This window comes from Eretmochelys imbricata, chromosome 27, assembly GCF_965152235.1.
Source record: "Eretmochelys imbricata isolate rEreImb1 chromosome 27, rEreImb1.hap1, whole genome shotgun sequence".
Lineage (NCBI taxonomy): Eukaryota > Metazoa > Chordata > Testudines > Cheloniidae > Eretmochelys > Eretmochelys imbricata.
In genome coordinates this window covers 11980951-11993226 of record NC_135598.1, presented here as the reverse complement: position 1 = coordinate 11993226, position 12276 = coordinate 11980951, and the positions used below count along the sequence as shown (strand labels likewise).

The following is a 12276-nucleotide window of genomic DNA, read 5'->3' as shown; positions in this document are numbered from 1 at the left end:
CGTGTCCGTTCGCTCTGGGGGAAGGGAGGGGATGAGTATCACGGCTGCTCTGAAGGCTTCCTGCAAGAGCCACCACTGATTGCACAGTCTGGAGGAAAGGTGCGGCCGGAGTCTGCCCTGCTTGCCAACACCCAGTCCTCCGGTGCCCAGCACCCCCAGCCCCTTCCCCTCCATGCAGGCCCCGCTTCTGCAAATCTGCTTTCCAGGAATCTTGGTGTGCAGCCCTGAGAAATCACTGCCAGTGTCTCCTGCCTGCCTGGGGAACCTGCAGTGAAGAGAAGACTGGCAGGAAGCAGCTTCACTGGAGGAGGGGGAGGGGGGCAAATATGTTAACACCCCCACCCCCACCACTCCACACACACACAGGCACCCACCTTGCCTCGAAAAACAAAGTACCCCCCTACCTTCCAGGCACTGCACGCTCCCTGCGGGGCTGGCTGGGCGAGCCTGGCTCTGGACCTCCCCCCAAGGCAACCAACTTCATGAACAACACATCCTCCCCAGGCAGGATTTAACAGCTGGGGATTGGCATCTGGGCATGGAGCAGAGCAGAGGCTTGACTGGGGAAGGAAGGGGAGGGGGGGAGAGCTGGGCTCGCATAGCGGGGCGGGACTGAGACACACAATCCAACTTGTAGCTCTCAAGCAGCGGGCGGAGTGAAACAAGATCCCCTGGTTGCCAAAAAGGAGTGCACGGTTTCTCTGGGGCGTTTATTCCCTCCCCCGCTCCAATCCTCGCACTCCGCTCCCTGCTCGGAGCCCCACTCCTAATTTGCTGGTGGGCCCGAGCAAGCGGACCATGAAAAGCAGCTTGGAGTGGGGGAAGGAAGAAGAGGCTCCTTGGGGGGGGTTGGGATCTTAGTCTGGAAGAGGCGAGCGGTCTCTGGTTCTTACTCTCTAATAATCCAGAAACCAAGGAGGCCAGGATGTGGGTGCAGCAGCAGGAAGAAGGCAGAGAAAGGAAGGAGGAGTTAAAAATGTTGCCCCAGTGAAAGCTACTGGCCTCATTCTGCTCTCTCTTCCACCAGTGTGGCCCCATTCATTGCAGTGGGTTTCCTTCTGAGTTACACCAGTGTAAGAGAGAGGGGAAGCTAGCCTAGTGAGTGCATGGGGGATAAGTCAAGGCACCCAGATGGGTCAGGTTAGCTGCTTATCCATGGGTGCTAGCACCCAGATGGGTCAGGTTAGCTGGTTACCCCCTGGATTTCACGCAGAAGCATGAGAGCAGCACCTGCTCTTAAATTGTTGCGGCTCTATTTATTTGCTCCAAAGAATTTGCTGGGAGGGGTGGGCCGGACCGTGCTCCCTAATGAAACGCCCCAAAGGGGTGTCATTCAGACTGGGATCTGGATCAGGGCTCGGGGGCTGGGTTTGAGGCTGAATCAGACTTGGATCTGACCGTGCCAAAAATATCCCGGATGCTGATCTCACAAGTCTTTGGCTGCATTAAAAAGAAGAAAGAAGGCTGCTCCCCACTTTGGATCCAATGTGGAAACAAAACGACCCCTGGCAGGTTTGGTTCTGGTACAGATGGGAACACTAACACATCCACCAAACATAAAGGGGTTTGGATGTGAGATCTCACAGCCCCACCCCTTTCTAACACATGCTGGGACTTAGATATACTGGACTAGATCCTAAGCTGGTATAAACCCCAATAGATAAGCAGTGTGGCCCAGTGGTTAGACCACTGTTTTACAACTTGGAAGGGGGCTCTATTCCCAGCTTTTAACACCGAGCTGCCATGTGACTTCTGGCAAGTCATTTAGATGATGAACCCTTTGGGGGCAGGGACTGTTTCTTACTATATGGATGTAGAGCACCCAGCACAATGGGGCCTTGGCCTGCGTTATGACAACTCGGTAAAACTGCAATATGAATAATAATAACAGCAGTGGTTGAGGATCTGGCCTGTTACAGATATTTTTAAAAATGCCCATCACTTCATAGAGGAAGCAGTCTCTGTTTCCAGCCATTCCTGGGAACTTCAGGTACATAGAAAACTTCAGCCTACAGAGCATAGCTGTTTTTTAAAGTTTCACAGCTGACGAACAGGAGAAGGGGCGCGGGCATCTGTACCTCATTCACCATCCGGATATCATCCAGCATTTTCTCGTTACTTAGCATTGTTTTAAAAAAATGCACACGCACAAAAAATGCAACCCGAAGGGTTGAGCAATGAGCAGGCACTTTGGAAATGCCAAGGCAAAGAAATAAACAGTGGTGCTTTTGCTAAGGCCCTGGGTGTGGTTGGAGAAAAAACCCAAACTGCCTTAAAGCGAGAGCTAGCCATTTCTGGAACAGCACAAGAGAAAGGAAACGTTAGGGTTGCTGAACCCACAAGGGCTTGGAGGTTCCTGAGAGGGACAGGCACACAGGCTAGCAGGGCCACACCATCAGCGTCTATTGTCCCAAAGGGTAAGTCTACAAGGCAAAGAAAAACCCGCGGCAACGAGTCTCAGAGCCTGGGTCAATGGACTTGGGCTTATGGAGGTCAGGCTCTGGGGCTAAAACCAGCAGTGTAGACATTGTCACTTGGGCCAGAGCCCCAGCTCCCAAGCGGGAACATCTACACTCCTATTTTTAGCCCCACGGCCCAAGCCCTGTGAACCCAAGTAAATTGACTCGGGCTCTGAAACTCAGGTGCTGTGGTTTTTTTTTTCCAGTGTAGTGAACGCTCCTTACAAACTACGAGCCCTTGTTTAGCAAAGCCCAGACACAACTCCTCACAAATTCAGTGGGCTAAATCCTGAGCTCCTTATTCTTTCTTTACTCTGTTTTGACTCCCTCTTCACTTCAGTTAGAGCTTTGCTTCAGTGAAGATCAAGTAAAAAGTCATGATCCTAATGTTACAAACAATTGCTGGGCAGTGAAGAGTCCCCTACAAATCAATGGGATTAAACACATAACAGGAAGCACCTGCAGCTTTCAGACCTATGTAAGGATCTTGGTGTATGGTCCTATGCACATGCAGCTCTGCTGAAATCCAGCCATCTCTGGGATGGAAGGCACCCTCTATGTTGCACAGCAGGGGAAAGGAAGGAAGATTTTGCCCAGGGATAATGCAGCAAATCCCATTTACTCTTAAATGTGCCACGTGGCCTATAATGACTATGCACAGCTGACAGGATCCCCTCCTTTTAGGATCTCATTTATGAGAGCTACCCCCGTAGTACTCTGTGGTCAAGATCCACCTCTTGTGTAATTCTGTTGAAGACTACTGACTCCAGGGAAATTACACCAGACACAGCTGAGCTATCCAAATGTCGAACCCATGGTGCTAAGGCAGTCTAGCTAGTTCCAACCCCAAGCTTAGGCCACAAAGCTATCCCTTCCATCTGCCACCCTCTCCGGAAAGACACGGCCAGCATGGGGCCAGTAATGACTTTCACGAGTCCATCACACATTCACAGGACAGCAAGAGTCTCACATTTTTGGGGGGCACCCCAAAGCAGCATGACAACAGAATGAGGACGTGTCGTCACGCTGTGATGGAACGTGTTGCAACGTGACTTGCTCGGGTGTTGGCGCAAGCATGGATTGGCAACATGATCGGGGCTGATGCAAACAAGAGGAAACCCTTCTCCTAAATCTGACTGGGGCTTTTCATTTGAGTCCTTCCTGTCCAGGGCCTCCCTACTAAGCTAAAAAGTGGGTAATGGAATTAAGGCTCCATATCATTGGCTGCTATGGGTACAAACTCCATAGCAATATAAAGTCTACCAGGGATTTCACTATTGCCATCGCTTTTACATGGAAGACACTCAGATACTAGCGTGAGAGGCAGCAGTATAAAACCCTGCGCTAGCCAGGTAATTAGCAACAAAGGATGAACGCAAGGTTTACCAGGGCTTCAAATCCTCTCCTGAAGGCCAGAGGGGAGGGCAGGACAGCTGAAGGTCTTTACCAGAATAGTAAGGTATAACCCTAGTAACACCCAGATCCCTTTCATTAAGGCTCTCAGAGAGCTCTGCAAACAGGAATCATTTTACAATGCTCCCTGGGAGATAGCTCAGTCTTGCAATGCCTATATTACAAGTGGTTAAGAAGGGGAGGGAAAGTGACCTTGCCCAAGGTCATCATCAGAAGCAGGCATAGAACCCAGGAGTCCTGTGGGCCAGTCCCCTGACCTAGCCACTCAACCCTTACTGTGAAACGGTTCGGGGAGTAACAGATTTTAAGTCCTGCTTTAGACACTCTTTGAATGGTTACAGCACATGCACAATCTGTATTCAGTGGCAATTCTTTCAATTCGTGCACCTTAACAACGAACTGGGGCCGGACCTGTATATTGCTGAGCACCCATGACTTACACAGACTTCAGTGGGAGTTGAGGGGCAAGGCCGGGTGCTTCATGACCATTCTCGTGTCAGCTGCTTCATCCCCCCAAGAGAGGAGGTTTACACTTAGCCCTCTTTGTGCCTCAGTTTCCCCATCTGTAATGGGGGAATGATTTACGATTACGATTTATGTAATGTATGGAGTCATGGGCCAGTGCCCTATTGTGCTAGGGGCTGTACAAACCCAGTGATGATCCGCCCAGCTCTGTGGGGCTGAGTCCATCCCTGTTTGTGAAGCACCCAGACGTGACAACAGCAGCAAGCACTGCAGAAATGCAAACAAACATACATTCCTCCTGCTCTGGCTTCTTCTCCGGTGCCAACCTGTTTTTCCAGCCTCAGCATGGAGACCAGCACCACCTACACTCCTGCCTGCTAGGCACATGACAATGATCCCGCCCCTGTCACCCCCGCTGCCAAAGTCTATGTAAATACAGTAACCGTCTTACAGTCCCTGACCTTCGCAGCTTCAGTCACTTATAATTCCAGCTGGGATCTCCAAAGCTCCTGTCAATCACACTGATCCCGTCCCCCTCCCCCAACCCCTCTGGCTGGTGCTGGCTAAAAATAGCACGTTCCATTACAGCTGTTTACCCGGTGCCAAGCTCCAGCTCTCTCTATCCATGACACAAAGGCTCTTTCTCTCTCCCTCCCTCCCAGCAGCTGCAATTTACAAGAGGAGTAAATATATTCTGGTGTATCTTAGCCTCATCTACACCAGGAAATTTGCCCTTTCAGGGTCAGCAGTGGGGTGCATGTGAATTTATACAAGCATCCCTGGAAACTGATGTCTCCCCTGTTCGACTGCGGATCAGGTACGGCACGGTGCTCGCACATACTGGCCGGTGTGTGTCAACCCAGATCTGGAGAGACCTCTCAATAGGGACGAGATGGGACATGAATCTTCATGACCTACTCAGCCCCTCTCGGATGTGGCTGGCAAGAAGGAAATCAGGTGGCATTCACTGCAGCCATGTTGCTTTTCTAAGGTGGATGTGGCTGCCCACTGGGAACTGGGCTGAGACCCACCCAATTCATTCCACAGAAATCACCCAACAAGCCGTCAGGGAGTTCTGGAGTTTGATTATTACCAGCCTGCGCTGGATTTGAATTGGTTTGTTTATTTATGGAGGGCTGCAGCATTAAAACAAGACAAAATAAAAGCTAGCAAGCCAGACACCCCCAGACACCACCCAGGGCAAGACCTTAGGAGTTCCTGCTCCAGTTTGCATGGCACCATCAGCTGCATTTGTGCAAAGAGCTAAATTCTGCTCCTGGTTCCACTGGTGTAAACCTCAATGACTTCAATGGAGTCACTCCAGATTCACACCAGGATTACTGAGAGCAGAATTTGATCCTTAAAGTCTCAGAAGACATCAGTGTGGCCAATAGGAGAGCACATCTCTGTCTCCCTCATTAACATGGCATGTAATACTGTCGTGATTTCGGTAAGCACATCTTACTCGTTTAAATAACTATAATTCCAGACAGACACAGAGTGTGATGTTCTTCAGAATAATCATTTAACCAAAATGAGACATTTCCTTGGTTAGTTTTGCACCACAGGGCAGGATCCATGTGACTGTGCTTAATTTGGCTAATTAAGCACCTTGCTTGTTATTGTGAATTATTTTATTGTTTACAGTTAACAACTTGGCCAAAATTCTGTGACCCATAATCTCTTGGCCCTTGAATGCAAAGCCTCCAAAGTCCGTAAGCATAACCTCAAGCATAAGTCACAGGCTGTATTTGAACCCACTGCTTTCAGCACCACAGCACAGACTCTTCCCACTTGAGCTAAAGAAGTAACTCTGCTAGCTGGTGGCAGTAGTAGACTGTTATCCTCCATATGGAACAACCGCTGGGAAGGGAGGGGAAGCATGTTACATGGGCACCTCTGCTGGCATGTGTTCCCTTTGTACGTGCAGTGTTTCACATGCACCATGGCTGTGCTTCCAAATTTACCATGTGTTTCTAGAGTGCGATTTGAAAACGCAGCCCAGTGGACAAATCTCCAGTTGTGAACCCCTTTGGATGGCAATGATACATCAGACAGGATACCTGTGTCCCCCACACCCTTTTCTCCTTTCTTTCACCCCATATGATCAAGTCCTTACTCTCTCAATGCACAGACACATACCCAGGGGAACATTACCTTCTTTGGCCTCTCATGGTGGGAGACAGGCTTCTCCTGAGCAGGTGACACAGACCGGCTTCTTCTCCCGGCGATGAAGGAGCTGCCTCCAGAGTGACGCAATGTCTTCTGAGATAAGCGGGGGATTTGGGGGGAGGAAATGGAGAACAGACAAAAAAAAACAAAGAGCCAATGGTGAGGACAGGGCCAATGCTTCAGCACTTCAGCAAAATCATGACTAAGGCCTCGGCTACACTTAAAATTTAGATCGATCTAACTACGTCACTCAGGGGTATGAAAAATTCACACACACCCCGAAAGCTGTAGTTAAGCCAAGGCAACCCCCCAATGTAGGTGTGGCTACAATGGCATAGTGGCAGCTGTGCCCTCTGTAACAACCGTGGTGTCGGTGTGGCCTAAAACAGGGGCCACATGGCCTTTGCTGGTCTTGGGAAGGGAGGCTGGAGGAGTTTCACCCTTTCACTAGAAAGAAGATTACAAGCAGGATAACCTACAGCTTGCCAACTTTCTGGGCAAGCTGAATGAGGACAGGGGATTAATGAGACATGCTTTACCTGACTTCCCCTCTCCTACCCCAGCAACTCTCCATCTTGTCAGATGGACAGCCCTCCCCCCTGCTTCTTATACGTCGCTCCACTTCAGATTCCTCCTCGTGGCCTCTTGTGCCTTTTGCCCTTTACACAACAATAATGGTGTGAAGAAACCATGTGGGGAGCCCAACAAATGTGTTTAGTATGCGCGACTGACATGCCAAGCCTAGTTATACATGCATACTGCTGCTCTGACTGGTTTCGAAAGCACAGAGCAGCACAGTGAGGGCCACCAGAGGGTTCACAGACTGCTTCAAGGGATACTATCCAATACCTGTATGCCACATGGCCAGTGCACAAAGACACGCACGAGGCAGAGGAAGTAGCTGGGCCCTGCCTGGGTGTGAGAGGTTTGTAAGCAAGGAGGAAAGGAGCTTACCTATGAGGAGGAGCTGAATTGTGACAGCGATGGTGCTCTGACCTGATTTGTACCACCCCTAAACCCTTGCTTAGCTCACATGGGTAGATATATATAGATAGGCCCAAACCAGACTCCCCTGCTTGGCTTCTACATCCAGGCCCCCTTCCTAGATAAGGCCAATGCTCTTGAGTAAGATGTTGGGTGAGGGGGGCTCTGTTCTCAGACCCCTGGTGAGGTGGCTGCTGGGGAGCCCTGCTGCCTATAAGTGCATCGGGAAAGCAGATACAGGGCCATGGTTGTCCTGGGTGATGAAGGGACCCACATAGCAGGAATGTGGCCTCCAGTTTGACTTTGGGGAGGAGGCCGGAGATATTAGACACGGAATGTGACAGCCCTGAGAAGTGGGAAGGAGATTGGGAAAGGCCACCAAACAAAGTAGGGGCCGAGAGCGCTGGGGATTAGGTGTCCTTTCCAGTAGGGTTGGGGAGAGAAGGGGTCTCTAAATTGGGAAGGGTCCCTCTCCCTCCTATTCCTCTTGTGATGTAATGGGGAGGAGCCCATTTCCCTGTTGCCCCAAATCTCCCCTGAATGCTGGGCAGCGTGTCACCCTCCTCCCTGCATTTTGATGGGGATATATATATATATATATATATATATCTGTGCTGCATCTCCTGGGTGTCTTCATGCCATCTTTGGGCCGCCCCTGGTTCCAGGCATAAATTAGGGCTGCTCTATCTTACAGCAACCTCTTCAAGAAGGCATATGGGTTGGACAACAGCTCAGAACCCCCTTAGTACCAAGAGCCCTGTAGCACCACATTCCCTCCCGTCCTGACACGTCCCCTACTGGTCCCAAGACCACCACCTAGGCCAGAGTAGTAATGGGCTGCTTACATCAGCCCTATGCTGCTCCTGCACCTGGAGAATCTCCCCCTGGCCCCTTGAGTGCTCCCAGAGTGCCCTACAGGGGCAGGAGCAGGGGGCCAGAACCAGCCCCATAGTTTTAAAGTGCTTTGCGTCAAAGGTCAGGGAAGGTAGCCACTTGCAGCTCTGCTAGCCCTGTGAGAGCAAGAGAACCAAGGAGTGGTCCATGGCACAGACTAAGGTCTCGCCTACATCCCCTCAGGGCCTCTCCTGCTGCCAGGCATTGGGACGATCCAGGGTCAACCCCCAAGATGCTGCCTCCCCTTTCAAGCGGGAATAAGCCCTACCAGGGAAACAAAGGGACTCACCATTTTGTTGAAGTGATACTTGCAGTAGCCACAATATTTGACATTGTCGACTTCCAGGACTTCCTCTTCACACAAGAGGCCGGCCATCTGGGCACTGAAATGCACAAGGTGGGGAAGGCGGCAGAGCATAAACCTCAACAGGCCATGTGCTGAGTGCTTTGTCCCATGAAGGGCTGGATGCTTCCCATCCTGGCCTGTTCAATAAATGGTTTGCGATGGGGGGAGAGGGAGAGGGTAGCGATTTGAAAAACATTAGGAGAAAATTTTCACCAAAATTTGACACTTTGGAACCATTTAAACCTCTCTCTAAGCTGGTGGGGAAAATTTTCGCAAAAGGTTTTAGTGGAAACGTTGAACATTGTCTACCACCTCTATTTGTAATTTTTGCATTTAGCTGGGGACTGGTCTGAGCGACATGTGATTATTCCAAGGGACAATAGCTCATGAGCAAGGAAGCCAGGCTGTTCCCAGTGCAAAGCAGGGAATTCCAACCTTCCCGTGATCGACAGGCTCTGAAGGTGCATGAGAGATGGGACCTTAAAAATCACATATTTCTGATTAAGCTCTTCCAGGCCCTGTGCTCGTGAAAAAGCATCCCTGGGCTGTGAGTCAGCCTCTCTATCATTAGATTTCACCCAGTCCTAGGGAAATCCCCGTCACTCACTGCCCCGCCCTGGGAATGCCTCCTTCTTGTGAAATTTCACACAACTCTGGGGAATCTCCTCCACCTCTGGTAGGTGTGTGTGGGGGATATAAAGTCAGTGTTATTTGCCCAGTTCCCCTTGGAGTGGGGCCCTGTCTGCTGCTTAACATGGCCTCAAGGCTGTGGCACAGAAAACAGCTGATGGGGGCCGTTACCGCGGCGACTCACCAGGTGACATGGAAGGCTTGCCGGCAGCCATGTCGATTGCAGGTCATACAAGCCCCAGAGGCTGCTTTGCTCTCCCTGCCCTGCTCTTCACAGATATAGCAAGTCTGGGGAAAGGAAACGGAGGGCTGTGAGCTGTCCCTCAACCCCATGGAGGCCATGCAATGGGCAGGCCTTCCCCATCCCATGCACACTGCTCCATAGTCCGCAAAGACCTTCCCAAACTTCTCCCCGGGGGGTGTATCAGTTCCTTCCTGTGACACTGATACTGGTTTATTTTTCAGTGTTCCACTCAGCCTCAGCCCCATTGATCCGAATAACAGCCTCCTTGCCTTTCCTCCCACGCATGTTTCTCCATAACCCGTGAGTCAAAGACAGCTTCAGCCCACAAATTCCCCATAACATGTGGGTCAAAGGGAGACCCATCCCCATTCTCCCTGCAATGCATTGGTCAGATGAACCGCCACTCCTGCCATCCCCTAATAATAGGGGGGGGACAGACACAGTCTAATCCCACTCACAGTCTTCCCCTGTCCCCCCAAATAACAAGTGGCTCACACCACAATATGGGGCATTGCACACACAACAAGAAGTGTTCTCTGGGCAAGGGCCGGGTGAGGGCAATGGGAATGCAAAGGCACAAGTCAGAGGCAGAGCCATGGCAATGGAGGGAAATCAAGGTAACTTGCAAGAATTGCCACAGGGCAGGACAAGAGGCAATGAATTCAAACTACAGCAGAGCAGATTTAGATTAAACCTCAGGAAAAACTTCCTAACAGTAAGAACACCAGGATAATGGAACAGTCTGCCTGGAGAAGACATGGAAGCTCCTTCTCTGGCGGTTTTCAAAAGGAGGCTGGATAGCCATCTGCCTTGGATGGTTTAGACACAACAAATCTTGCATCTTGGCAGGGGATTAGACTAGATGACCCGTGTGGTCCCTTCTAACCCTGTGATTCTAGAATTTTAATGAGACTTCACTTTATTATATGTTTTTGAAAGGGAATAAAATACCCGGAAATGAACCCAAAGTGGATAGGAAATGCAGGGAATAAGAAAAGGCCCAACAAAGACCATATGGAGGTGGGGGTATCTGGAGAAAAGGGAGAAAGGACTGACAGAGACCTCCTGGATCATAGAGTCCGCCCTTATGTCACAGGGTGGCTGGCCCCTTTAAAAGGAGTCAGGGCGCAGTCTACCCACAAAGGGCTTCTTTAAGGAGAATGAGCCTAGCCTAGCCCAGCCCAGCCCCCATGCCAATAATTAACCCCCTTGCACTTGATAAAAGGGTACGAGCTCAGCTGACGGAAGGTTCTCCTAGAGAAAAGAGGTCCTCAGAGCAGCGTCTAGAAATGCTAGCAGGAGGTAGAAGTGCTAGCAGGAGGTAGAAGTCTACCTGGTCGAGAGCACACAGGCCCAGGTGGAGACTGTGAGATGTCTGAGGAGAGGAGACCTGTCTGAATTAGCTCCCGGAAGAAGGGTGGATTTGAGGAGCTAAGGAGTTTGTACTTTGTGCAAGAGTTAATAAGTAAGCCTCCTTATTAGCAGGAGGAAATCTTGGTCTAAGTACTCTGGTCTACTAGTAAATAATTGCATGACATGAGAAAGAGAGAGGAGAGGGCCTGCAGGGCCATGCAGTGCTTAATTTGTAATGAAAGAGGTGCCAGGGCTCAAGCAATTTTTTTACTTTCATAATTAACACAGCAAGCCTAGACGCGCCAGGGATGAGCCCGAGCACAAATTAAGCACTGGGGCCACGCCATGCCACAAGGGGGTGTACTCAGGGGTTGGCATGCTGTCATATCACCCTGTTCATAAATGTATCAAGCTCCATTTTAAAACTAGTTAGGTTGTTTGCTCTCCCCACTGCTCCTAGAGGGACTCCTCCGATGGTCAGAATCCTTCTTCTAACTTCCAGCCTAAGTTTATTCAAGGCCAGTTTAACCCCCTTTGTTCTTGTTCCAACCGTGTCCTTTAGCTCGAATAACTCTTCTCCCTCCTCAAGCAGCCTCACCTTGCTGAAACGGTCGTGAGGTACATACTGCAGGACAATCGGCTCCATGGTCAGCACATTGGCGAACTGCACCTCGGGGATGTACAGAGCACAGACGACATGGGCCCAGCCTGGGGAGGCAAACGGGAGAGAGAAGATCACAGCAGGCCCCCATGAGATGCCAGAGACCTAGGGAGGGCAGAAAACAGGCAGTAGGATGGAAGATGACCTCTTGAGGTCCCTTCCAGTCCTATCTTTCACAATTAAAATCTCAAGGCCAGGCCCCGGCTGGAAGGGAGGGAACTAAACTAAATCACATCCTGGCCTTGAGATTTTAATTGTGAAAGATAGGACTGGAAGGGACCTCAAGAGGTCATCTTGGCATCCCCACATTTTGAGGCAGGATGAATTATAACCTAGGCCATCTCTAGCAGGAGGTTGTCCAACCTTTTCTTAAAAACCTCCAATGATGGGGATTCGACAGCCTCTCTCGGTAGCCTGTTCCAGTGCTTCCTTATCCTTAGAGTTAGAAAGTTTTTCCTAATATCTGACCTACACTGTCTTGCTTCAAATTAAGCTGATTCCTTCTTGTCCCACCCTTGGTGAACATGAAGAACAACTGATCGCCATCCTCTGTAGACAGATGGCTAGATACCACCTGCAAATTTTAACTAAAGGGACAGAAATTTCTTGGAGAGAGCAGGTTTAGAATGTCCACTCCTCCCCACAAATGACCCAC

The 12276-nt window shown here is 50.3% G+C and overlaps 1 protein-coding gene across 3 annotated transcripts in view; it reads right to left on the bottom strand.

Moving 5' to 3' along the window:
- The window catches only part of MLLT6 (MLLT6, PHD finger containing), a 67195-nt gene that overhangs the window by 41546 nt on the left and 13373 nt on the right, over nucleotides 1-12276 (bottom strand). For 2 of the 3 annotated variants that reach the window (XM_077806184.1, XM_077806186.1), the window contains exons 4-7: nucleotides 11559-11668; nucleotides 9548-9651; nucleotides 8677-8770; nucleotides 6495-6602 (exon numbers count right to left, since the gene is read on the bottom strand). In XM_077806184.1, coding sequence (XP_077662310.1) covers nucleotides 6495-6602; nucleotides 8677-8770; nucleotides 9548-9651; nucleotides 11559-11668 — 416 coding nt within the window. The remainder of the gene's footprint in view (nucleotides 1-6494; nucleotides 6603-8676; nucleotides 8771-9547; nucleotides 9652-11558; nucleotides 11669-12276) is intronic. The other variant, XM_077806185.1, reaches the window with a different exon arrangement.